This window comes from Stegostoma tigrinum, chromosome 28 (genome assembly GCF_030684315.1).
Source record: "Stegostoma tigrinum isolate sSteTig4 chromosome 28, sSteTig4.hap1, whole genome shotgun sequence".
NCBI classification, from domain to species: Eukaryota; Metazoa; Chordata; class Chondrichthyes; order Orectolobiformes; family Stegostomatidae; genus Stegostoma; species Stegostoma tigrinum.
This window is the reverse complement of record NC_081381.1, coordinates 33959356-33986939: the sequence shown is the minus strand read 5'-3', so window position 1 is coordinate 33986939 and position 27584 is coordinate 33959356. Positions and strand designations below refer to the sequence as shown.

Genomic DNA, 27584 nt, shown 5'->3' with positions numbered 1-27584 from the left:
TCAGTGCCGTGACTTATGAAGGCCAGTGTGCCAAAAGCCTTGTTCACTGCCCTGCTTACCTGTGACTCCACTTCCAGAGAACCATGCACTTGAACTCCAAGGTCCCTCTGTTCCACTACACTACTTAAGGCCCTAACATTCATAATGAAACTCCTACCTTGATGTGACTTCCCAAAATGCAACACCTCACACTTAGCTATGTTGAGGCCCATTTGCCATTTTTTGGCCCACTTCCCCAACTGATCAAGGTCCTGCTGCAATTTCTGATAACCCTGCTCACTGTCTGTGATACCTCCTGTTTTTGTGTCATCTGCAAACTTACTAATCATGCCTTGTACGTTCTCATCCAAATCTTTGATATAAATAACAAACAGCAATGGGTTTATCATTTACCCCTGAGGCACACCACTAGTCAGAGACCTCTGGTCCAACAAGCATCCTTCTACTAATACCTTCTGCTTCCTGCCATCAAGCCAATTGTGTATCCAATTTGCGAGCCCTCCCCAGATTCTATATGATCTAAACTTCCAGAGCAGCCTGCCATTTGGAACCATATCGAAGGCCTGACTGAAATCCATAAAGACTACATCTTCCCACCTTGCCCTCATCAAACTTCCTGGTCACTTTGTCAAAGAGCTCTGATAAAATTTGTGAGGCATGATCTCCCACACACAAAGCCATGCTTACTACTCCTAATCAAACCTTGTCTTTCCAAATGCGTGTATATCTTATCCTTCAGAACTTTCTCAAGTAACTGACCTACCACAGATGTTAGGCCTACTTGTCTGTTGTTCCCAGGGTTTTCTTTGCAGGCCTTCTTGAATACAGGCACAATATTTGCTACCCTCCAGCCTTCTGGGACCTTTTCCGTGGCTGACCGTGATACAAATACATCAACCAGGCCCCAGTAATTTCTTCTCAAGCCTTTTCTTCCTGAAGAATAACCAAATAGAATTATAGAGAGATTATGACATTGGAGGCCCTTCGGTCAATTGAGGTGGGGATCTCCATAAAGTACTGCAAGCTGTTCCATTCCCCATGCTTTCTCTGGAGTTATACACTGAATTAGTCACACTCATGAGTGGTGCAGTAACTTATTAAATCTAACTCTTAAGGAAGTCCTTAAAGCTACAAGGTCAAATCAATATTTAGTTGATCCACTTTTTATACATTATTTAAAATTTTAAAAATGCCTGTTGCATTCATTTGAGACTATTTGAAGTCAAAGTTTCATAGAAATTAGATGTGCACAGAATGCTACAATGGAGTAATTTATGGACTTGAGGTAGAGTTGATGGTTGACATACTCCTCTGTGGAGTAATCTCCTATTAAAGTATAATGATTGACTGCCTGTTAAAAGTTCAATTTGGTCAATTTGAATCTTTGCCTAGTCAGAAAACTTCTCTCCTATCTTCTCTCCCACCAGTTTACTTCCTATGTGGGTAAGCATTTCATTTTTTTGGTTTCTGTAATTTTCTCATCAAGTGCAAGTCAGTTAATGGACCAGATGTACCAATTCTTTGCCTATTCAGACAAACTTTGTCATTAGTGTGAACCATGTGATACTTAGCCACTGATGTCCTTCAGACATCACTAGTTCAGGATGGTATTATCCATTTGTTTCTTTATTAATGATAAAAGGTTAATCCTGAGACTTCCTTGGAAAGTGCACACTAGGTGGGATACGGCTCAGCTGTGATTTTTTTAATATGTTGCTCACTAGTCCGATCCATATTCTTATGGATAACATTGCTTGAGTCTATTAGTAGATGACGCTGAAGGTGCAGTGTTGCTCGACTGGAGGACATCTGCACTAGTCCTAAAACTAGCATGAAACTGATGATATCTGCTTACAGCCGCACAGTGGCTCAGTAGTTACCACTGCTGCCTCAGGACCCAGCTTCAATTCCACTCTCTGGAGACTGTGTGGATTTTGCACATTCATCCCGAGTTTGCATGAGTTTCCGTCTGGTGCTCCAGTTTTCTCCCACAGTCCAAAGATGTGCAGGTTAGGTGGTTTGGCTACGCTAAATTGCCTGTAATGTCCATGGGTGTGTATATTAGGTGGATTAGACATGGGAAATGCAAGGTTACAGGTGAAGGGTAGGCGGATGGGTCTGAGTGGGATACTGTTCGGAGGAGTGGTGTGCCTTATTGGGCCGAATGGCCTGTTTTCACACTGTACGGATTCTATGATTCAGGATATCTGTAAACCTTTCCCTGAAGTGTGCAATGTCAGAAACTTCCTGCACCTGAGTACGCTGTAGGGGATCAAATGGATAATCCATGAAATTTATCTTCACATCCCCTCCTTGCACCTTAAGAGCCATCACATTTGGCAGAGGGTAATGAATTTATACATTAGTCGGTAGTTTTTTTTTGGGAGTTAGTTTTACTAAAATATCCTTAAGCTGAATTCATTTTGTTAGATTTATATTAGTTATAGTCATTGCCCAAATACTTGAGCAGACGGGTCCAATTTAACTTATTTTTTGTTCTGGTCTATGCGTGAGAGGACAGAATTAGAAGAATAAATAGGTGTACACTTGCAACAAATGCTACATATGTACGTTTAGCAGTTTGCCAAATATAATAAAGTTGTCAACCTTCCTTTTCAACTCTTCCTACCCCATCCTTCAAAAACCACAAAATGAAATGTTTTGTTGATGGTTAATAAACATTGGTATGCACTGGCTCAGTACTTAGCACTAACTAAGGTCAACTCTCTCCTTTCAGGTTTACTTCCCCCAATTCGGGTGGATGTGTATTGATGCCACAGATCCAAACAAAGGCAACTGGTTGCGGTACGTGAACTGGGCTCGCTCCTCCGATGAGCAGAACCTCTTCCCTCTGGAGATCAACAGGGCTATCTACTACAAAGTTTTCAAGGTAGCCATATCCCTGTGATGTGAAGATTAGTACGAGTTCTCATAAAATTGCACTCTCTCGCCCTGCCCACTTCACACAGGTAGATGAAAGTAAGCCGGTTGATGTGGTGTATATGGATTTCAGCAAGGCGTTCAATAAGGTTCCCCACAGTAGGCTATTGTACAAAATGCAGAGGAATGGAATTGTGGGAGATATAGCAGTTTGGATCGGAAATTGGCTTGCTGAAAGATGACGGAAGGTGGTAGTTGATGGGAAATGTTCATCCTGGAGACCAGTTACTAGTGGTGTACTGCAAGGGTCGGTGTTGGGTCCATTGCTGTTTGTCATTTTTATAAATGACCTGGATGAGGGCGTAGAAGGATGGGTTAGTAAATTTGCAGATGACAAAGGTCGGTGGAGTTGTGGATAGTGTCGAAAGATGCTGTAGGTTGCAGAGAGACATAGATAAGCTGCAGAGCTGGGCTGAGAGGTGGTAAATGGAGTTTAATGCAGACAAGTGTGAGGTGATGCACTTTGGTAGGAGTAACCGGAAGGCAAAGTACTGGGCTAATGGTAAGATTCTTGGTAGTGTAGATGAGCAGAGAGATCTCGGTGTCCATGTGCACAGATCCTTGAAAGTTACCACCCAGGTTGACAGGGCCGTTAAGAAGGCAATACAGTGTTTTAGCTTTTATTAATAGAGGGATCAAGTTCCATTGCCAAGAGGTTATGGTGAAGTTGTACAAAACTCTGGTGCAGCCGCACTTGGAGTATTGTGTACAGTTCTGGTCAGCGAAGGATTATAAGAAGGATGTGGAAGCTTTGGAAAGGGTGCAGAGGAGATTTACTAGGATGTTGCCTGGTATGGAGGGAAGGTCTTACAAGGAAAGGCTGAGGGACTTGAGGCTGTTTTCATTAGAGAGAATAAGGTTGAGAGGTGACTTAATTGAGACATTTAAAATAATCAGAGGTTTGGTTAGGGGTGGATAGGGAGAGCCTTTTTCCTAGGATGGTGACGGCGAGCACGAGGGGGCATAGCTTTAAATTGACGGGTGAAAGATGTAGGACAGATGTCAGAGGTAGTTTCTTTACTCAGAGTAGTAAGGGAGTGGAACGCTTTGCCTGCAATGGTAGTAGATTCGCCAACTTTAAGTACATTTAAGTCATCATTGGACAAGCATATGGACGTACATGGAATATTGTAGGTTAGATGGGCTTCAGATCGGTATGACAGGTCGGCACAACATCGAGGGCCGAAGGGCCTGTACTGTGCTGTAATGTTCTATAAACTTGCGAGTGTAAGCCATCATAAATATATTTTTGAATTGAGTAATTCTGTGCTCTCTCGTAAGGGTCTCTTGCTGAAACTCTTCAACAGAAAATAATTTGATGCTGCTTTGATCTATTTCATTTTTCATTATCTCCCAAAGCGTTCCACAACACCTGTCAGTCTCATCCACCTTTTTCTTCTCATCTCTGCCTAAGGAAAGTTCAATACATCAATAGTTTTTCAACTAGTGCTACAAAAAAAGTTAGTTTTCTCAACTTTCTTTCAATCAGCTATCTAAACTTTTAAGTTGCAGCTGGAAAGAAACTTGCGATCTTTAACCGTCACTTAATCAGATTGAGTTTTGAACTTTGTGTTACCAACTGTGATCTATTTCAAGTTTTGTCATATGACCCACTGTTTCCAGAGACCTGAACAGCCATTGTTTCAGTTCTGTAATACTTCCGTAATTTTTAAATATATATTCAAGGAATTAAAAAGGATATGTCCCTTTGAGTTTTGTCTTGGGTTGCTTTGCAGCAGCGTCCAGGAGGTTAATTTTTAATTCCTGCAGACTCCAGGGTAATCCTGAAAGGTTGACAGTCCAAGGTGCTTTCCCAAGAAGGCTGGATTAAAGCAAAGGCTGTTGTTTTAACCTTGAAGCTTGTGTGTCTTCTTAGCAAGCAGCCAGCCCAAAAACCTTAACCGACTATACTTAGTAGATTGGAAACAAATGTCAGTTACTTCTTAATAAAGTTTTTCAAACCATTTGTTTTCAGAAGTTTTTATTTTATGCATGCAGTGTTGTTCTTGTGTTTACATCCAGGTAAAATAGATTTTGAATTATGTCATTATGTTTATTGTTCATGGATGAAAATCTTTCTTGAGCTCTGTTGTCTTGTGATTTATATTGTAGTACTTGATTTGTGCAAACCTGCCTTGTACAACTTTACTGCAACTGCACACAAGGTAAGTGTTGTATTTCATCAACCCTGAACGCAGTTAACACCAAAAAGTTGGGCTAGTCTCTTGAGGCTCAAATTCAGAAGCAATTTTGCAAATACAATTTCATGTGTATTTGAGGATGAACATTTCACAACAAGTCTTGAAAGAGCAAAAGCAAGTATTTTAATTATTTTTAAATAAACAGAACTTCCTCCACTGACCAGATATATAAAAGCGCTAAGTAGTGTAAAAGTAAACCAAAGAAACTCGAAGGCTCCAGTTATGATTTGTTGGCTCTATTGAGTTAGCTAATCTGAACTAGGATGATGACAAGCAAGTATAGTTATCATTTGTCAACAAGTCACATGGATTACTCAAACAAATTGTAGCTTAATTCTGTGCAATATTTAACAATATAGAGTTCTGTTTTGGTACTCTTTTGGTAATTGTTTGATGCATTCTGCAGGCTGGAGGAATTAGGTTTTGTAGATACTTCCATTTATGAAAAAGCATTATAGTCTACAATTTGAAATATTGCTGAATTCCTATGGTTTAAAGTGAAATACCTTTTAAATTTTTCCAAGGCGAAACGTAACTTTCTATTTAGAATACATCCCGCTCACATGTTCACCTTCTTTTAAATTTTTCCAAGGAAAAATGTAACTTGCTGTTTAGAATACATCCCACTCACATGTTCACCACCCTGAGTTCTGGGACTGACTGAACTAATTCATGTTGCTTTTCCCTCAGTATTTGTCAAATGTTGTTAGCCCTACCCCAATACACCCTTGTTCTTAGGAAATAATCTGCATCTTTGCTTCTGAAACCCACCTTATTTCCTGTAATAAAAGCAGAATGTGCTGGAAAAAGAAAGCAGGTCTGGCCATCTCCATGGACAGAGAAGTAGACCCTATTACCTATATCAAATTGAAGAAGAAACATGTTAAACAGGCAGTGTTAAGTAAGGACTTAGTGTACACATCAACAAATACTGCACAATAATATCCCCACCGGTGATGTTCGTTGGTTCAGATGATTGTATCCCATAGGACTGTGGTCTGCAACACAAGTTAGATTTGACTCGTTGACTATCGGACACTTTGCAATCAATCTCACTGCATGCCCATATTCTCTAACGGTGTGCATCTTTGACAATTGATCTCCCCACCCACATTCCTTCACCATACACTTATTGATTGTCATGCCACTTCCAGAAGCCACGTGACTAGAGAAAAAGGCATATTCTTAACTGGCTTTGCCAGCTTGTTGGATTGTTTTATTTTGGACCAGATGAACTATCGCTGCTGGGTAAAATAAGTTTGTTTTTGTTGTGGTAATGCAAACAAGTGGGGAAAAAAAACCCCTAGGAACTAATGTGCAAAAACTATATATTAGATTATCAGAAATATAGGCTATTCAACCCATCGTGTCCTTGCAAAATCTCTGCAAGAGCAGCTTAGCTAGTCCAGCTCCAGTTCCTGTTCTGTGTAGACCTGCAGGTTTTATTTCCTTCAACTCTGTATCTGGTAGGTCTGCATAGGACTAAAAAAAATTATGGGGAATGCTGCCTAGTTGCATAAGTTAAACAGGGGCCCCAGAAACAAATTTCAACCAGACAAACGTGCCTCCATGTTAGAAAGTAGCCAGCAACATACTACAGTATAATTTAGCATTGTGGGTCTACTTGCAGCACACGGACGTTAACGATACAAGAAGGCAGCTCACCACCACCTTTTCAGGAGCAGCTAGAGTTAGGCAATAGATGCTGGCTCAACCAGTGACACCCAGATCCCATGAATTAACTTAAAAAAAAAACCTGGATGCTTCAGAGCCTTGGATCCAGAGGCATACCTGTAGTGTAACAAGCAATAGTGTGAAATCATGAAGAACAAGGTGAAGCAGTAATAATGATTGATGAATTTGGAATGACAACACACAATGGTGCACAATAAATTCAAGGATGGTTTTCTCTTGAACTTGCTTTGGACAAAGAACCATTTGGAAAGCTCAACCATCAATTTTTTCTGAACAAGCAGCACAAGATCGGGCTTTACTGAAACATATAATTGTGTTTTCTGTCATCTGGCAAAATATGAGAAACCATTCACAAATGGCAATGACTGTAGCTACTTGGTCTTTATTCAAAGACTTAAGAATACAGAAGAAGAAATAACAGCATTTGAGAACTTGCAACTTCTTTTCAATGCTTCCACAGTAGCAAGACAGGTGGAACCTGTCTCTGAAGACATCTTCCAGCAATTAGAGGAGGACCTGAAGACCTGTTGATGGTTGTTACTGCTGTTCAATGAATCCATTGGTATGACCGACACAACCCAGCTGATTAGTTTTATCCTTAAAACTATGCACACAAAATCAAACAGGATCTTCTCACATATTTTTCTCCTCAAAAAACCGTTTTCCATCACAAATAGTGCACCAACTAGACTTGTTGGGTTTTTCAGAAATAATCCTGATTTTTCTCTTTTGTATAATCATTGTACAATCAATGTATACCATTGTATAATCCACCAGCAAGTATTAGCAAGTAAATTGATGGACTTCTGTCATCGAGCTGTTAAGATAGTGAATTCAATTCATGTAAGAGCCCTTCAGAGCTGCTTGTTTAAATTCAAAGGAAGGTTTAGCAAAGATTTTTGGACCTGATGTCTGAAATTGTCACTTTTCTTAAAGTAAGGAATGAAATGTGCAGTGATCTGTCATGGTTGCTTGACTTCAGGTTCTGTAAAATTTAATATCAAAGCTGAATGAGCTGAACTATAAACAGCCAGGCAAGGACAGAGATTTAGTGCATATGGTCAGTGTGTGAATGCAGTGATTTAAATTGAAATTCGGTCTGTGGTCTTTCAAACACAAAAAAAAGCAACATCTCCTGAGTTTTTGGAGAAAATACCCAGAGAAAGAGATAAAGACAAAGAAAAATGTTTCCACCGAGATAACCTGTGCATACATCAGGAAGTCAGCTGAATTCAAAAGGTGATTTCGGGAATTGGAATTGACTGAACAAATAGTTCTGTTTGTCTCAAATCCATTCTTCATGTAAACATTGGTGGGTTGGCTACCAAATTCCAACAGATGTTTGATTACAAACCTGTGGAGTTAATATAGAGATGATTACAATGTAAAATGATGAGCTGAAAGCCAGATCAAGGGGCAGTGAATTTTGGAGACCCAAGGAGAAAAATATTCATTCCCAATATCTGAAGCAGGGTCCCGACCTGAAACGTCAAGCTTTCCTGCTCCTCCGATGCTGCTTGGCCCGCTGTGTTCGTCCAGCTTCACACCATGTTATCTCTCATTCCCAATATCCCATGCTTTTGAAGTGAAAGCATGCTTTAGCTTTGTGTCCCTGCAAATGAAGATAATCAAGTCCAGGTATTGCATCCACCTCGTAGATACGCATTTGACTTATTGTATATGACTAGCAGGTTCAAACTACAACCTAGACTTCAAGACAGTGGCAGATAATGTACCGTTATAGGTGTCACACTGAGAGTGAGTAGAGAACAAAATGAATAATTATATGTACATGGTTTTAGATTTGAACAGTACTAAAAATATATTCCATATTTTCTTGGCAGATGTTGGATAGAATTTAAATTCAAAAAGTAATCTCATTTTTACAAAGATTGTAGACCACCACCACTGGATGATCTTCACAAATTATTATCAGCTGATGCATGCCATTTATACCAGCAAATTTCATAAACTATATTTCTATCCCTCCCATGACCAATTGTCATGAGAGAAATAAAAGCATAGATTAGCTTGAACTGGTTGGCTATGCAAATGTGTTTCACAATCTCCATTAAAATTTGACTCAAGGTAAAACCTCACTGGAACGTGGTATGGAGCTGGATGCACACAGCAGGCCAAGCAGCATCACAGGAGCAGGAAAGCGGACGTTTCAGGACTGGATCCCCCTTCAGAAATGGGGAAGGGGGTTAGGGAGGAGGGTAACTTCTTCAAGGTAGGCATCCTTAGAAGAGGATCCCCTCACCCACTTCTGAAGAAGGGTCTAGGCCCGAAACGTCAGCTTTCCTGCTCCTATGATGCTGCTTGGCCTGCAGTGTTCATCCAGCTCCACACCTTGTTATCTAGGAATGTGGTGTCCGGTTGTTTCATGAAAGCGTTAAACTCTTGTAAAAGTCAAAATCTTTAAGCTATCCAATGATATCAGTAGGCCCTAACAGGTTCTTATTCATCCATTTCATGGTTTTTTTTATATCTATCACATGAGATGGAAGTTTGTCTTTTTAGAAATTTTCTAGTTTTATTTGCTTTATGTAAAGACCAACAACGATCCACCAATAAAGATCTGAAAATAGATAACCTTAAAAATAATCTTTCATTTGCATACAAATTTAAAGTTAATATCAGTGAAACCATTTTTTGCTTTCTTCAGATGCCACCCATACTACATTACAGCAAACATATTAAATGCTGCTAATTACAAAGGTGTTCGATACAATTAAATTTTTAATTTTGATTGCTTTTATCTTGTTAAAGAAACAGTCTTGCCATTTGAGATAATGGACTTGAACTTTGTATGAATTACTTTTCCATGAACTGTTTTAAGTCTTCAGTTTGAATTATTACTGCCTTTTATCATTGGTAGAGTGTCAAATGTCAGTGCTATGCTCTGAGTTGCACAAATCGGAATTCCCCCTGGAACAGTCCAACATTTCAAAGACGATATATTATTGCACAGAATCAAAATACTCTGGATGCTGGAAAATTGAAATAATGACAGAACATGCTAAAAATATTCAGCAGTTCTGTTAGCTCATGTGGCAGTTGAAATGGAATTAACATTTCAGATTGATGACCTTTCCAGAGAACTGAGAAAAGATTTACCTATTCTGATGACGTCACCAAACTGAAACATTTGACCTTGTTTCTTTCTTTGTGGACCCTGCCTGGCTTGCAAGTATTTTCAGTGCTTTCTGTTCTTGTACATAATTGTACTTGTTGAAACTTATTTGAAAAGAAGTGACAAAAACAAAGTTGCTGGAAAAGCTCAGCAGGTCTGGCAGCATCTGTGGAGGAGAGAACAGAGTTATGTTTCGGGTCTGGTGACCCTTCCTCAGAAAGAAGTGAGTTGAATTTAGTGGCCATTATTTTCTAGAAAAATATATGTAAGGAAATATTGCAAACAATATAGACAAATAAGTACTGGATGATGTGGTTCATTTGTTCATTACCATTTACTGAATTCAAACAGAATAGCAAGGATTTTAATTACTGGAAGCAGAGAAAGCAGTTTGATCTTCTACAACAAGCTGATGCTCTTGCTTAATAAGGACTGATGTTTGCAATTGCTGGTAGTGTTCTGAGTAATAACATTTTAACTGCAGGCACTATTAAGTGTTTCAACACAGACTTTAGAAAACTGTAGTGGCTGATTTGAGAAATTTCTAAATGTTGAACATTGCCTTGCTCTGTGTTAGGCTTTGGTGTGCCAGAACTGATCTTCTATCTTGCCTCAAGCTAACAATACTAAAATTAGCTAGAGATCTCTCCTGATGATATGTGATCATTACTGGATCACAGAATCCAGAAATTGAGTTAGTCCCATGACTCATCATGACTATGAAGAATTTTTATCAAAATTCAAGGTAATATCAAGTTACTGATCATTATCGTGATGGAAGTTGGAAATGTCAGCTGCTTATTTTCTGAGAGGGGATTGATGTTCATTCTAGCAATGCCTATCTGAATTTTTGGTGTTAAAGTCAATGTATCTGCTCAGATTAAGATCTAGGTGACATTGTTGACTTGTCACTGACTTGGGAAAGGTTTGTAAGACATGCTGCTGGTGACTTCAAGATTGAGAGATCACTATGGATGAGAGACATACCTCCAGAAAGACCCCTCGCCACTTTGTCTAAGTGTTGTTCTCTCCATATGTAAACAAGACTTTACCTGTTGCTAGTTTGAACTTGTTCTCTTCCTCCTCCTATGCTTTCAGAATAATTTAACTGTTAAGATTTCCAGTCCCATGACTGCTTTGTATGCCTGTAAAGAACACATCTTGCTGGCTTGTTGATTTACTGCTATGGATTGATCATGCATGTTCAGCATCAGGTTTACAAAAACTCTTGATGCTCTTTCAATTTGTTCTCAGCTGTGTGTACTGCATGTATGGTGCACGTGTACTGTTAAATATTCCACCCTCACTGCAAAAGTAATATATTTATCACTGTTATGCACACATGCATATCTCAAATTCATCCATTTTCTGGTTTCTGACACAGTCTTCCAAAAAAAAACTTTGATGGTAAGTGCAAATTTGAGCACTCTGCACTGAGTTTCTGGGTCCAGAGATTATTTAAGTATAAATTGAACCAATTGTGGTCTCAATGAGTCTCCAGGGAACCTTCTCCAGTCTGACATAAGTCCTGTAGGAAGTATTTGTCTCCTATCCTTGTTAGCATAACTACTGTGAAGGCTTACTTTTTTTAATAGTGATTTTACTGCCAGGTTATTAGTCTTGTAGTGGATGTATATGTTTTGTGACCCTACTGTCAATCTCTGAGAGATGCCACTGAGTGCTCTCCAAAAAGTCCAAATCCACCCACAACCGCTCTTTCACCAGCCAGTTCAATGTTGCATTCCAATGCTCAACTTCACAATTAGGTGCTAAAGATTGTATTATCTTTTAATTCTGAGGGGCTTAATTCTAAAGTGCACAACAACATCAGAGCTTTTTATGCAATATCAAACTGCATGGGATTAAACATCATGTACTGTAATGGATTGAGAACTGATTGGCAAGCAAGAAACAAAGTTTAGGAATCAAAGGGTCTTTTTCTGGGTGGCAGGCAGTGACTAGAAAGACTAGACAAGGGTCAGTGCTGGAGCCCAGCTATCCACAATATAAGTGATTTACATGAGGAAACCATGTGTCATATCTTCAAGTTTGACACACAGCTGGTTACACTAAGTGGATGCAGAAAAGTCTCAGTGTGGTTTGGACCAGCTAAGTGAGTGGACAGATAAATAGCAGATGCAGTCTAATGCAGTTTATTTGTGAGATTGTCCACTCTGGTCACACAAACAGTCAGGCAGATAATTATATGAATGGCAATATTCATATCAGGAACGCGACAGCCTAGTGGTATTATTGCTAGATTGTTAATTCAGAGACCCAGATAATGTTCTGGGGACCTGGGTTCGAATCCTGCAGTGGCAGATAGTGGAATTTGAATTCAATAAAATATCCGGAATTAAGAATCTAACGATGACAGTGAATCAATTGTCAGAAAAACCCATCTGGTTCACTAATGTCCTTTAGGGAAGGTCCTTACCTGGTATGGCCTACATGTGACTCCAGACCCACAGCAATGTGGTTGACTCTTAACTGCCCTCTGGGCAATAAGGGATGAGCAATAGATGCTGATCCAGCCAGTGACACCCCTCATGAATGAATAAAATAATAACACGCGTGAAAATGATTAAAGGAATAGATGAGGAAAAGGGAAGAAGCAATGAGACCTGGTATCTTTGTACTCCAGTCACTGAAAGTAACCATACAGGTGCAGCAGTCCGAGAAGAAGGCAAGTAGTATGTTGGCTTTCATAGCAAAAATTCAAATACAGCAGCAGAGACGCCTTGCTGTAACTTAATGGTGTATTGATAAGTTCACACCTAGAGTATGCAGCTGTGGCCTCCTTTGAGGTAATTTGCCATGGCTGTTGAGGGATTGCAAAGAAGGTTTACCAAACCGATCCCTGGGATGGTAAGATTGACGAATGGGGAGAGGCTGGCTTGTTTGGGATTATATTTACCAGACCTGAGAAGAATGCAGACATATCTCTAAGAAACTTAAAAATTCTAACTAAGTTAGGTGGTAAATGCCAGAAGGATGTTCCCGATGACCAGGGAGTCCAGAACCAGGGTTCATGGTCTAAAGATCAGGTATAAGCCTTTTAGGGCTGAGATGAAGAAGAATTTCTTCACCCAGAGATTGGTGAGCTTGTGGAATTCTCTGACGCAGGAAACTGTTGAGACCAAAACATTGAAGAATTTCAAGTAAGGAGAAATGGAGGTTGAGGGGGTGACCTTAGAGATTTATGAAATCATGAGGGGTGTAAGTAAGTTGAATAGCAAAGGTCTTTTTCCCAGCGTTGGGAAGTTCAAAACTAGAGGGAATAATTTTCAGGTGAGAAGAGGAAGATTTGGAAGGAACATGAGGGGCAACTTTTTCACGCAAGGGGTGTTTTGTAGATCTGCTGGATGAAATGGTAGCTGCAGATACATTTAAAAAATAGTTGAACAGGTACATGCATAAGAAAGGTTTAGAGGCATATGTGCCAAATTCAGACAAGAGACTAGTTTAATTTGGGAAACCTGGTCGGCATGGATGAGTTGGACCAAATCTGTTTCTGTGCTGTATGACGCTACGATGGAATATAAATGTTGCATGAACACACAAAATTTGTGTTGTGCTGTCACTGATTTATAGTCAGAGTAAATTTTCATCGTTGGCATGCTTGTTCAAAAAAATTACTGCTGGGTCGAGAAAGTTTGTTCAACAAAAAGAACAAATCAAGTCTTGAGTAAAAACAAACATTTTGGAAATATTCAGCAGGTTTTGAAGCATGTGCAGAGAGGGAAACAGTTAACATGTCAGGTCAATGAACTTTTATCAGAACTGAAAAAATTCAGTGATGGAAGATACTTAAAACAAGTATAGTGAAAGGAAAAGAGGGCGAAGAGGCTTACCCTACTGCTCTAGTCTGTTGAGAATAAACAACAAATGTTGACCTTATTCAAAAAGGTCCTGAAAGAACTGAAAAATGACACAAAAAAACTGTGATCAAGTGGAAAACAGTTTAAATTAAATGTCAAAAGACAATACGTGTGTTGAACGGGACAAGAAAAACAAGAGGTGTAACTAGACAAAATGTTTTTGGGAAAGAAAAGCAGAATTATTACAAACCACTATCATTCAAAAATTAACAAAAGGAGTAGAGGTGATCTGAATTTGTTGAGCTGATCTGTGTTGATTCAGAAATCCATAAGATGAGGAATCAGTGTTTCTGGAGCGTTCACTGAGCTTTAACTTCACTTTATGGTGTCCAAAGTCAGGAGAAGTGGAACAAATAATTAAAATAGGAGCCAACTGAAAGCCGAGGTGCTGTGCAAAGTGGTCCTCCAGTCTACATTTGGCTGTCTATTGTAGATGAGAGCCCATCATGAGTCTTGAATTCCAAATTGAAAGCATATGTAAAGCACTGTTTCACCTGAAAGGATACTTAGCAGGTTTGGATAGTGAGAAGTGAGGAGGTAAAAGATCTTGTGTAGCTTTGCCAAAGCATGCACGAATAGAATCTGTGGGAGCATGAGAAGCATTTTGGAGCTTATTTAAGGCATGAACAGTGGTATCAAAGAGGGGAAGAGCCCTTCAGAATGATGAAAGGAGAATATTGGTGAGGACATCTCGTGAATGTGGCAGTTGATGAAGCATGGCTTGTGAAGGCTGATCGAATAGAACTCTAATTTCAACTTTCTCAGAGTCATCCACCGGCCCAGAACCAAAACAAGTGTTTGTAGTGAATTCTGCTGGATAGATAGAGATGATGCATGTGAAGATGAGGAAAGAGTGATACTTCAGCTGTCAATCTAAATTCAGATGAAATATATCTTGTATGTTCCTTTTTATCATTTACCTGGTAATATATAATCAAGATATTGTGGCCTGGTGCAGAAATGTTCACTACTTTTTTTTCCCCAGGTGTTACAAAAGGGCACAATGGACTTATTAATAGCACTGTTATATTAGTGCACTGTCCATAGCACAGTAGGTTTATCCATTGGGTTATGAAGCTATACAGATAGGAAGGATTTTGAATTCAATTCCCTGTCTATGTAAACAAGTTCATCCCTGCCAAGGCAATGGTAGCATCACAACAGATGTCAACTGCACTGGATTATGAAAAGAAAATCAGCTTGGGTTTGTTCTTAATACTGCCTATTTAATGTTGTTGCAACACATACCAGGTTACCTGAGTGAGATGTTGGAATGTGGCCGGTGCCTGTGAGACTGCAGCTGACCAAGCAGAGGAAGAGAGCTAGCTGGAAAATAAACAGCTTTGCAGAAGTAATCACTGCAGTGCAAGCACAGATACATTCAAGGTTTTATTTTTAGACATAATTTATCTAAAAATGTAGCCTTTAGTTCTGCCATATAGTTTTAACATTGGGGCGGGAGAAACTGGAAGTGTGGTTTATAATTCAAGTGAGACAGATTGTAGGCCTATTTTGGAGGTATGGTGCTAGTTTTAGTTGGTAGATGTGTCAAAGCACAAGCGCTTAATCTGATGATGTAGTCCTCCAACCACCAGGAGTTGCAATATTTTGCTTAATACTCAGTACTAAACTACCCTCTCTTGAGCTAACGCAGTGCTTTTGTTAAGAAACCACTTCCCAGTTGTATGAGATTAGCATCGGTTCAAAGAGTGCTTCCTGTTGGAGAGTAATCATATCACAGGAATAGTTTTGCAGTCGGGTGTAGAGCAGTGTTTAAGTAATCCAGGCCCCACCGCCTACATCGAGGATCCTTGACTGTCTTTTTTTTAAAACGAACCTGGCACTGATTGGTGCAATTTTCTTTATCCTGTCTATAGCCTATCCAGCCAGGGGAAGAACTGTTGGTGTGGTACAATGGGGAAGACAACCCAGACATTGCAGCTGCTCTAGAGGAAGAGAGAAGTACTATTCTGAACAAGAGGAGCTCTCCCAGAGGCAGGAAAGGTAAGGGAAGCCTCCTAGTTCTTCTGGGTTGGTGACTGGGTGGGGCGAGTGCAGTACAAAATGTACCTCCTGCTGGAGAGAGGGTGGAAAAGAATTATTTTGGAGTTTTGAAAGTGCTGTAGGACTGGATGAAGTGAGCTCAGTTAAACTGCAGTTGCGCTTTAGGAGTGGCACTGGAATGTCAGTTGGAGAAATGCGACTGGATGACCTTCCCAGGTTTCAGGCTCCGACAGTGTAGCACAAGAACATTAAAATGCAGAGATACTCTTCCAGGAATTTCTCGTTTAAAGCTCTGGTGTTTCCCTTCAGTTTTTAAACAATATTGTGGACATGGTCTCTAAAACTATGTAAACTCACTTTTTAAAAATACTTTGGGGATTTGGAACTTGGTCAGAGGTTTGTGATAGTGACTTTTAGGAGTGTTTACTTAGACAAAGATGGCTCTTTTTGCTTGTGGGAGTGTGTGTTGGAAATATAGAAGCGGATTGAAATGTTCTAGTGAATTGTGTTATGTAAGCAGTTTCTAATTTCAGAGGCCTACAAAATGGATGCAGCTGCTTAATAATTCACTGAATAACTAGATTGCTCCCAACATTTTTGCACCAATCAAAATGTTGCTTTATCTTGTTAACTCTAAATCTTGAAATACAGTGCGAAAATATCTGCATGGAACATTTTTAAAATCTTAAAATCAGTTTAATCAGGACAGTTATTTCTTTTCCCTGCAATGCAATATTTAACTTTTCTCCCTCACCCTAACAATCAACAAAATACTTAATTTTTCATCAAAGGGTCACTGCAAAATAAAACGAAGTGGGAGAGTTTTAAAAATGATTTAAACAATGAAACCCTGATTCTTTTTCCCTAGATAAAACTCGAGAACAATGCTTCGTTTATTTGTTTGATTTCGGGTTGGGGAGCAGAACAGAAATGCAATTTCTGCCGTCTATTCAAGTTGATGAGGATACGAAATGAAAATGAACTCTTGGGAAGAATTTAGAATTCAGCAAGGCAGATGTGGAATGTGTTTACAGTTAGTAATCAAACTTTGAATTTTATTCCTTTAGAATTAGATCTGCATTTAGGAATCCCACTCAAAATAATCAGGTCTTTTTTAAAAAAAAGTAATGAAAACAGAAAGGCGTTGATCCTGATTTGCTATCGAATCCACATTGAAAGTATTGTAAAAAAGATGTTTTTAAGCACGGGCAGCAGCCACATTTTAGGGAAAATAAGCTGCAAAATAAAAAGTACTTCAAACAAACTTTACTAAATTCAAGGTCAAGTATTATTACATTTTAAATTTATTCAGTGCGTCTCACCAGGAAGTAGAATTTCTAAAAGAAAAATGATAGTAGCAGAAATTCTGATAAACACACCTGGTGTATCATGGAATGTTGTACGCGTATAACCAATATAAAATTACAAGCTTCTGGTATTTATACTGAAGCCATTTTCGTCATTCTTCGAGTCTGCAGTAAATCAAAATTGTTTCATAAAGCAGGATTCTTTACAACAATGTTGTACCAGGTTGAATTCTTTTTCTTTGGCACAGAAATAATGGATTGTGGAATGTATACTGGAAATGTCTATAATATTTTGTTGTTAGTTAGTTTGGAACTCTCTGCCTAGGTCAGCATTCTTCGTTCCCACTCATTAACTAGGAATACCTATGTAGGGATAGTGAGCAAGGCCCATCCGTTGATTTGTCTCCACTTCCCCCTCCCAGTTTTGGATCACCAAGGTCAGTCATACAATTCAATGTGTTGCTCCAGCTGAGATCCGTGAACTTGACACATGATCAATAAGGTCTAGATACTCCTTCCAACTTTTGCAACTGTATTAATAGTTTTACAATGTGAAATTGCTGTTAAAATGTCGAGGATTTCATCTTTTCAAAAGAAAATCATGCTGCCAGAAAATTATTAATTGAATCTTCCTTGTGAATATAGAAAAGGCCACACGTTTGTTGTTTTGTGAAAATTATTTGTTAACAAATCAAATTCAACGCTGTGTTGAAATTTGGGAGACTGCATAGTAACAGATGTCTGGCCAATGAAACATTTTGATAACTATGCAGAAATGGCTCATTTATCTAGCAGTTTACAATCTCATTCAGTGCGATCTGAAGACATTTTAGAGCAGTTAAGTATTTTGAATTTCAGTAGATTATTTAGGCACTGTCAGCCATCTTTAGGCAAATGTAACTTTTACATTGAGCAAAGCAGAATGAACAATAATGAGTGAGAATCAGGATGCATGGCACGAAAGAGACCCTTCCTCCTAACTTGTCCCTGCCGACCAGATATCCTCAATTAATCAAGTTCCATTTGACAGCATTTGGCCCTGATCCCTCTAAACAGTTCCTTTTCATATACCCATCCAGATACTTTATAAATGTAATTGGACCAGCCTTCACCATTTCCAGCTGGCAGCTCTTGCCATGTGTGCATCACCCTCTGTGTGAAAAAGTTGCCCTTTACGTCCTTTTTATACCTTTCCTCTCTCACCTTAAGCCCATGCCTTCGAGTTTGGACTCTGCCACCCTGGGGAAAAGACCTTGCCTATTTACCTATCCATGCCCCTCATGATTTTATAAACCTCTATAAGGTCATCCCTCCGATGTTCCAGGGATAATAGATCCAGCCTATTCAGCATTTCCCTGTAGCCCAAACTTTCCAACCCTGGCAACATGCTCTTAAATCTTTTCTGAATCCTTTGTAGTTTCACAATATCCTTCCTATAGGAGGGAGACCAGAATTGCACAAAGTACTCAAGATGGCGAAATCCAGTGTCCTGCAGAACCAAACGTTATATCCCAATTCCAACACTCAACGTACTGACCATTAAAGGCAGATCAATTATTTGCTGTTTTTGAAGACAACGACTTGAAGAGTCATTGGCCATGACATTAGGGGAACTTCTTGCGAGTGATGCCGTAGGATGCTGCCCTGAACCAGGTCTTGAACTTGAAAGCCAATTTGGCAATGTGATTTATTTTCCCCACGTTGTTATATATTACTCAGATTAAGGTTCCTGAATCAAAGACATATCCACAGCTTTGAATACAAATAGAATATCAAGTACAGCTACCCGTCTCCTGGTGGTGGCTGAAATCCAGATACTTGTTATAAATGTGCATCAGTCTTAATTGATAAAACTGTTTTTAAGAAAAACACTTAATATGATAATGCAGCTGCATGCTTCTTTGACACAGTGGCTTCAGATTAGTTATCAGCTTTGTCACTTATCAGGCCACTCTGTCCTAGCTTTCAGCCCACCCAACCCTATCGTTCGACTGCTCAACTTAAAATCTGGAAATGTCCAAAATCCTGCATGACATCTATCTGAAGTGTGCTGAATTTGAGATATTGTAACTGTAATAGTAAATAGTTTAAGCAAGAATAAGATGTTTGAATGAGATTTCAGAGGATATAAATAATTTTTGACTTTATACAGCATCTTTCAAATCCTTTGGATCCCATAGACTTGACTGCCTTAACAAATTGCTTCTGAAGTGAAATACAGCATAGAAACAGACCCTTCAGTCTAACCAGTCCATGCCAAACATAATTTCAAACTAAACTAGTCCCACCAGCCTGCTCCTGGCCCATATCCCCCTCAACCTATTCTTGTATTTAACTAAATGTTATTTAAGCAAACACCATCACAACTGAGAGGTAGAAGAACCCATCAAGGAGCAAATATGAATTGAACTCCCTTGGTCCTTTAGTATTGTCATATGATCTTTTACTTCTATGTGTGATGGCGCACAGAGCTTTGGTTTACCTTTTATCAAAACAAATATATCCAACAACTCCCCTTAATACAATACTGAAGTGTCATTTTTGATTATATGCTTAAATGCTAGTATGTGGCTGGAATCTGTGATCCTCTGACTCATTTAAAAAAAAATTGGAGAGATGCACACACACTGTAATTCTGTCAACATTCAGCCACCACGTGAGCAGATTTAAACATGCTACCACTGAACCAAAGCTGACACTTAAGAGAACTGCCAACTTCTGACTTCCAGAAGCAGACTGAAACTTGTGTGTGGGTCTCAGGGAGAGAAAGGAACACGTCCCAGATTATAAGTTGGAAGTAGAAAGATTGTAAGTGGATTTGTGCCTTTTGAACAAATTGAGGAGAGCCCTTGAAGTTGGGGAAATGATGGAATTTCAATTTGTGTTCTGAAATCTCAAATTTTAGCCTACTTCTAAAAGTTGAAAGAGTTCAAACAAATGTAGTAATGGAAGTCCTTGATGGTAAATTGACATCTATTCACTTACCCCTTCACCCTAGATTAAACTAGACAGTTTGAGAGATGGGAATGCCCTTTTCAAACCTTTTTTTGAAGTTATGACATTTTCAGTGCTTGAAAGGAAGAGCAAAGTGTCAAAATAGGGGCCAGTTCTAAAGCTGGTTTTGCAGCATATTAGAAGCATATTCAGACACTGATAGAAAACAACTTTCTCATCTTTGCATCATTATGGTGCTATTTAAGGCAGAGTTGATTTCTCCAATCAAATAACTTGTATGCATTGATGTTGTAGGGTGGGAGTTGCACGCTACGTATATATTTGAAATTGTGCTTTCTGTCTTGAAACTGACTGATCTTTCTCAAAAAAATTTCTTTCAACATTTGAGGTAAGTGTTATAAAGATACTTAATGTATTAATTACATTGCTGTACTTGCTAATCTTGACTACTGGCGTTCGTGTGAGACTGTGCATAGCATAAGAGGGAGGTTGTTTTGCCCATCATATATGTGCTGGTTCTTTTGAATATCTCTCCGCTTAGTCTCACCCTCTGTCTCTAATTCCCCTGACAGTATTCTTTTTTATCCCTTCAAATCTGTGGTCAATTCCATTTTGACTGCAACTGTTGAATCTGCATATCTTTCTAACAATGCATTCTATATCGTCATAACTTGTATTTTAAAAAACCTTGTGGTGACCGTACTGCAGCTTTTGCTGCTACTGTGTTAGGGGTGGAGGTTTTGGTAGGAATAATTTTCTGGAATTTTCTGGCAGAAAGTGGACCAAATAAAACCAAGGGCACTTCATTTTCACTCATTTTTGTATCAGCCTTGCCATTGGAATAAGGAGCAACACACAGTGCTAAGTTAAGTAATGGTTATACGTTGTGATACATATTGTTGCTTTACAAACATACAGTTAATGCGTTGGCAGATTTGCAAGTCCCATACTTAGATATCTAAACAAAAACAAAGTTGCCGGAAAAGCACAATAGCTAATAGGAACACTAGGCTATTGAACATTCTTGTATCAGAATAGTATTTTTTAATTCAATGTCACATGATTCTTGGCTGTTCAGATTATGTTTTGCTTGTTATGATTGGTAACTGAGGAGCTACAACCACCTTCACAGTTGCCTTGTTTCAAGTGGTTTAATAATATGTGAGGGTGTTGCCTTGGAATTTCAGTTGTCCTTTCACCAAAAACACTTCCCAGCCCATCATCAAATATTATGAATAAGTTTAGCAGTTTCTCTGTCATGACCAATTGATTCTTTAGTGACTCATTCAGTAGCACATACAGTCAGCTGTAGGATGAGCCTATATCCTGATCACAAGGCTATGTGAAAGCTTGTGAAAACAAAATATGTTGTCTGTTGCTGAGATTTTTTTGTCAAATTGTGATGAATTTTTGAATGTGACTTAGTGGTAGCCTTACTGGGGAAAGAACATTTTGTTAAATCCTCAGCCTTGTCTCTTTTTTTGCAGGGGGCGGGGTGGGTGGAGGAATTGGAGGGTGAAACTGCAGGAGGCCTGTTGATTAGAATTTTTTTACCAATTGCTCATCTTCGTCTTGCAGAATTAAAGAACACAAATGATGTTTGAATTATGAAGAATTAAAATCACTTGAATTTCTTTAGCAAAATTAGAAATTGCTGGAAGGCCTGGCAGCATCATGGAGAGAAAGCAGAGTCACCATTTTGGGTTCTGTAACCCTTTGTTAGAAGCTGACTTTCTTCATTTAATTCTGAAATAATACGGGATTATTAGGCAATATCTATCATAGAATATTAACTGTGAATTAGCAAAATATTTTACAAGCCGATTTCAAATCGAACAATGGTTATGTACCGGTAATAACATTAAACAGTACAGCTATCAAAAACCATGTAAGCAGAGCTAACAGAAATCATTAGTGAGTAGTTATGCTGGCTTGATTTGTCAAAGTTTAAATAATCATCTTGAAATCATTCCTCACATTGGCAATCTTTTTACAGAATGTTCATGTACTAGCAGAACTTCTGTGGTACTTGGTTTTATTTTATGATTTGCGCATTTTCCTTAAACACGTATTTACCCAAAACCCTACCCATATTCTAGCTTTAATCAAGTCTTGTTTACTCATGTGTTGTCCCTGTTTTTGCTGACCTATATTTGGCTCCCATTCCATTAAAACCTCAGTTTCACAAGTGGTCACTGAAACTAGTAGTATACTTTATCACACTGTAGGAGAGGGTAGATTTACCTCTGCGATTTCAAAGTAGTAATTTCTTGGTGTCATCTGCTCTAGGAAGCATCTACAAGGTCAGACAGTGGTTTAGATTTGATTATTGTCACTTACTGAGGTACGGTGAAAAATATTGCTTTGCATGCTATCCAGATAAATTATACCCTTATGTAGGTACATCAGGGTAATAGAACAGAATGCCGATTATAATGTTCCAGATACCGAGAAGGTGCAGAGAAAGATCAACTCTAATGTATGAAAGGTCTGTTCATGAGTCTGATAACAGCGGGGAAGATGGGCTAAAATTTATAGGTGCTGATTTTCCTAGAAGTTACTTAAAACATTGATATTTCAGAACAAGCTAGGATCTTAAAATAATAACCAGGCCATTGAAAAATGAAAGCAGGTGGAGTTGCTTCATTCAAAATGTTGTGAAGATGTTAAAATCAGTTGTGTCTGTGTTTAGAAACACAACAGTTTGACTCAGCTTCTGCCACAAAATATCTTATAATGGTAGATTACATTGAACTGCAAGTATTCAGCAATCCACTAACTGAAATTATTTTTATTAAATAAGAAGTATCTGACTGAAAATAAAGGCAGGCTTTCAATTTTCTTTTCATCTGAAATGCTGAGAAGTCACATAATGTCTGTTTGCTGATGCTTGAGAGTAGTTTGGAGCCACGTGGCTAAGGTCACACAATGGTGTCGGACTGATGATGATCTGTGCTCCTGGACGTGCCTAGTAAGATAGCTGCCTGAAAATGTGAATCTTAAAATTAATGTCAAAAAAAGGCACATGTTTTGGTGCTATCCTGGGCTTTCCTCTGATGCCAAGCATGATTTGAGATTATTATGGAAAGTGTTTTTACAAGAGGAACTTTGTTTGTGTAAGTCATAGATATAGCGAATTGAAACCAAACACAGTGACACTGGAGAAAGCAGAGCATAGCAGCTGCTTGGGGCTGCAGAAGAGAAGCAAGCTGATGCTTTGTTCCTTTGGCTTTGCTGCTTACCATGTAAGCAATTTTAGCAAATTAATAAAACTTCACATGTAGTTGACATTACAAAAGCTTGTGCGTGAATGCACAAGAAATCGAAAAGGACTAACTGTCAGCATGCATTCAAATAGCTGAAGACTTAGATCTGTTTCAAGCACAATAATAGGCCAACTGTTTGAAGTTCTTTAAAAGTGTATTTTCACTTTTTAAAAAAAGGGGAAGTCGGGTAAAATACTTTAGCTTGTGGTTGCTCAATTTGGATAACCTTTATTGTTTGTTCTATTTAGACATGCCAACAGCTTTTCGACTTGCAGGGATGTCATAAATATTCGCTAGGAACTAATAAACAAAGCAGGGAATTCAGGAGGAACTTTGTTATGCACTGGTGGGAATGTGTAACATGCTACTATATAAAGCAGTGCAGATCGTTAACATTAATGTATTTAAACACTAACTAATAAAGGAGAAATGACAAGGACCTCAAGGTTAGATTAACTCAGGTGGCAACAGGCTCGTGGGGTGTAAATGTCGCATTATTCCTGTGTTGTAGATTTAAAATAATTGATGTGATCATAACTAATGTATCTGGACACTTCCAAGTGAGCACGAACGCCAACTGCGTTAATTTATATAGCATCTTTAATACTTTTGAAATTCCCAAGGTATGTCACAAAGCTGAGACGAAAGGTCAGATATGAGGTGAGGTCATAAAAATCTTCATTAAAGGAATGGATTTTGAGTTGACCCTTAAAGAACAAATGTGGAGTGTCAGTTCCATGACATGGATCTACAAGGCCTGACCTCAATTAAGAGAGAGGAGAGGGAGAGAGCACAAGAAGTTAGAGTTCTCATGATGGAAAGTTGGGCATTACTCAGTTGAAGGAAGTTGCAAACATTAAAGAGGACAAAACTGGAAAAATTAAATACAAACCAAAAGAACTGCAGATGCTGTAAATCAGAAACAAACAAGTTGCTGGAAAAGCTCAGCAGGTCTGGCAGCATTTAAAGAGTAATAAGAGTTAACATTTCGATTCTGGTAATGCTTCCGCACAACTGAAACAGCACTTCTGAGGAAGTGTCACTGGACCCAAAACATTAGCTCTGATTTTTCTTCACAGATGTTGCCAGACTTGCTGAGCTTTTCCGGCAACTTCTGTTTTGGTTTCTGGAAATGTTAAGATTGGTTCCTGGCCTATCAGCAAGGATCTTGATTATTTTCCACATGGATTTGGAATACAATACAGGCAACAGAGTTTTAGATGAGCTGAAGATTACAGAAGTGGTGGAAGGGAGGCATGCTAGGAAGTTAATTGAATAGATAGACTTGTAATGGCAAAAGTGAAGACCTGTAAGATTAAGTTTAATTAACAATTGGGCTGACGCAGAGGACATGGCTCAAAGTTATGTATTTAAAGGTAGATAGTCCTATTGATGGAGAGTTTTAGTAGGAAACCCAGTTCACTGTCGGGTAAGACACAGATACTGAATAGGCAGATCAAGCATCATCTGTGGTACGGGAGCTATAGTTAACTCTTCTGATTTAAATCTCTTAAGAGGTCATCAGAAATTTTAAGTGGTACTAACAAGAAAAAGAATGGAGATGAAATGAGAATGACTTCACTTAACATGAGTGCTGCATCAAGAAAAGCTGGAGCCCGTGGGGATTGGGGGAAATCTCTCTGGTTGGAGTCATGCCTGACACAAAGGAAGATGGTTGTGGTTGTTAGAGGTCAAATTTCTCAGCTCCAGGACAACTCTGCACACATTCCTCAGGATAGTGCCTTAGGCACAACTATCTTTAGAACATAGAACAATACAGTGCAGAACAGGCCCTTTGGCCCTCGATGTTGCGCCGACCTGTGAACTAATCTAAGCCCCTCCCCCTACACCATCCCATCATTATCCATATGCTTATCCAAGGACTGTTTAATTGCCCCAAATGTGGTTGAGTTAACTACATTGGCAGGCAGGGCGTTCCATGCCTTTACCACACTCTGAGTAAAGAACCTGCCCCTGATAGCTGTCTTAAGTCTATCACCCCTCAATTTGTAGCTATGCTCCCTTGTACAAGCTGAAGTCAACATCCTCGGAAAAAGACTCTCACTGCCCACCCTATCTAATCTTCTGATCATCTTGTATGTCTCTATTAAATCCCCTCTTAGCCGCCTCCTCTCCAGTGAGAACAGTCCCAAGTCCCTCAGCCTTTCTTCATAGGGCCTGCGCTCCAGACCAGGCAACATCCTGGTAAATCTCCTCTGCAATTTTTCCAATGCTTTCACATCCTGCCTGTAATGGGGCGACTAGAACTGTACGCAAATTCCAAATGAGGCCGCACTAGCGTTTTGTACAGTTGCAGCATGACATCACAGCTCTGGAACTCAATCCCTCTACCAATAAAACCTAACACACTGTAAGCCTTCTTAACAGCACTATCAACCTGGGTGGAAACTTTCAGGGGTCTATGTACATGGACACCAAGATCCCTCTGCGCATCCACACTACCAAGAATCTTTCCATTGACCCGGTATTCTGCCTTCCTATTATTCCTCCCAAAGTGAATCGCCTCACATTTATCCATATTAAACTCCATTTGCCACCTTTCAGCCCAATTCTGCAGTTTATCCAAGTCTTCCTGCAACCTGCAACATTCTTCCTCACTGTCCATCACTCCACTGACTTTAGTGTCATCTGCAAACTTACTAACCCATCCAAGTCATTTATAAAAATGACAAACAGCAGTGAAGTCTGATAACAGCAGGGAAGAAGCTGTTCTTGAATCTGTTCAAGTGTGTACAAATATTTACATCTGCCCGATGGAAGAGAGTATAACTAGGGTGGGCTGGGGGCAATAGTTTTGATTGTCTTCCTGGGGCAGCGGGAAGTGGAGATTGAGTCATTGGATGGAAGGCTGATGGACTAGGCTGCATTTGCACGACTCTGTCACCTCTTATGGTCTTGGGAAGAGTAGTTTCCATACTGCTCCATGATGCATTCGGATGGGATGCTTTCCATGGTGCGCTTATAAAAATTGGAGGGCGTGCCGAATTTCCTCAGCCTCCTGGTGCTGCTTTCTTGTCGGCTGCGCCAACATGTGCGGACCATCAGTCCCAGGAAATGGACGCCCTCGAACGTCTCCAACTCAGTTCCATTGATCCATTGGTTAGGGACTGGGAGGTGATGTTGGGAGCTGTAGGAAACATTGGTTAGATCACCCCTAGAGTATTCCATGTGGTTTTGCTCCCTGTGCTTTGCAAAAGATAGACGTGATTGCGCTAGAGAGGGTGCGGGGAAAACTCACTAGGATGTTGCATGGGATGGAGGTTTTCAGCTCAGATGGGATGGACTGAGAGATAGTAAGAACTGCAGATGCTGGAGTCAGCAATAATGCAGTGCAGAGCAGGAGGAACACCGCAGGCCAGGCAGCAAGAGGAGCAGGACTGTTGACGCTTCGGGTCAGGACCCTTCTTCAGAAATGTCACCTCTTCTGCTCCTCTGGCACTGCCTGACCTGCTGTGCTCCTCCACCTCCACACTGTGTGCTATATGGGACGGACTGGGATTGTTTTCCTCTGAGCAGTGAAGGTTGGGAGGGAACCTTGTTGTATAAGACAATGAGGGACGTAGATAGGGCACTTATTCATTAGAAGGGTCAATGAGCAGGGGGCATTGATTTAGGGTACGACATAGGAGGGTTGAGGAAAATGTTTCTCACCTAAGAGGGGTGGTGGGAGTCTGGAATGCACTGCCTGAAATGATGGATGAGCCACAAACTCTCAAATATGTGGGCAGCATTGACTGGCATTGCCATAGCCATTGGGGACCGTGAGTTGCTTCATTAATGACCTCCCTTCCATCATCAAATTGAATGTTGTGATGTTTGCTGATTTACACAATATTAGCCTGGTGCTGAACATTTAGGCTTGGGCTGCCTTGTGTTGAGTAATATTCGCACCATCCAAGTGCCAGGTAACGATCGTCTTCAACAAGAGAAAATCTAGCCATTATGCCACAACATTCAGTGGTATTACTGTCACCGAATCCCCCACTATCAACATCCCAGGGTTTACCATTGCCCAGAACCAAACTGGACAAACCATACAAGTACTGTGGCTACAAAACAAGTCAAAGATAGGAATCTGGCAGCAAGTAATTCACCTTCAGACTCCCGAAACCTGTTCAGCATTCGCAAGGCACCAGTTCGAAATCTGATGGAACACTTCCTGCTTATCTGGGTGAATG

The 27584-nt window shown here is 39.6% G+C and overlaps 1 protein-coding gene across 4 annotated transcripts in view; it reads left to right on the top strand.

The window, feature by feature from the left end:
• Positions 1-27584, top strand: part of prdm2a (PR domain containing 2, with ZNF domain a) — a 140222-nt gene that overhangs the window by 83350 nt on the left and 29288 nt on the right. For all 4 annotated transcript variants that reach the window (XM_059655584.1, XM_059655582.1, XM_059655581.1 and 1 more), the window contains 2 exons: positions 2738-2890; positions 15731-15857. In XM_059655584.1, coding sequence (XP_059511567.1) covers positions 2738-2890; positions 15731-15857 — 280 coding nt within the window. The remainder of the gene's footprint in view (positions 1-2737; positions 2891-15730; positions 15858-27584) is intronic.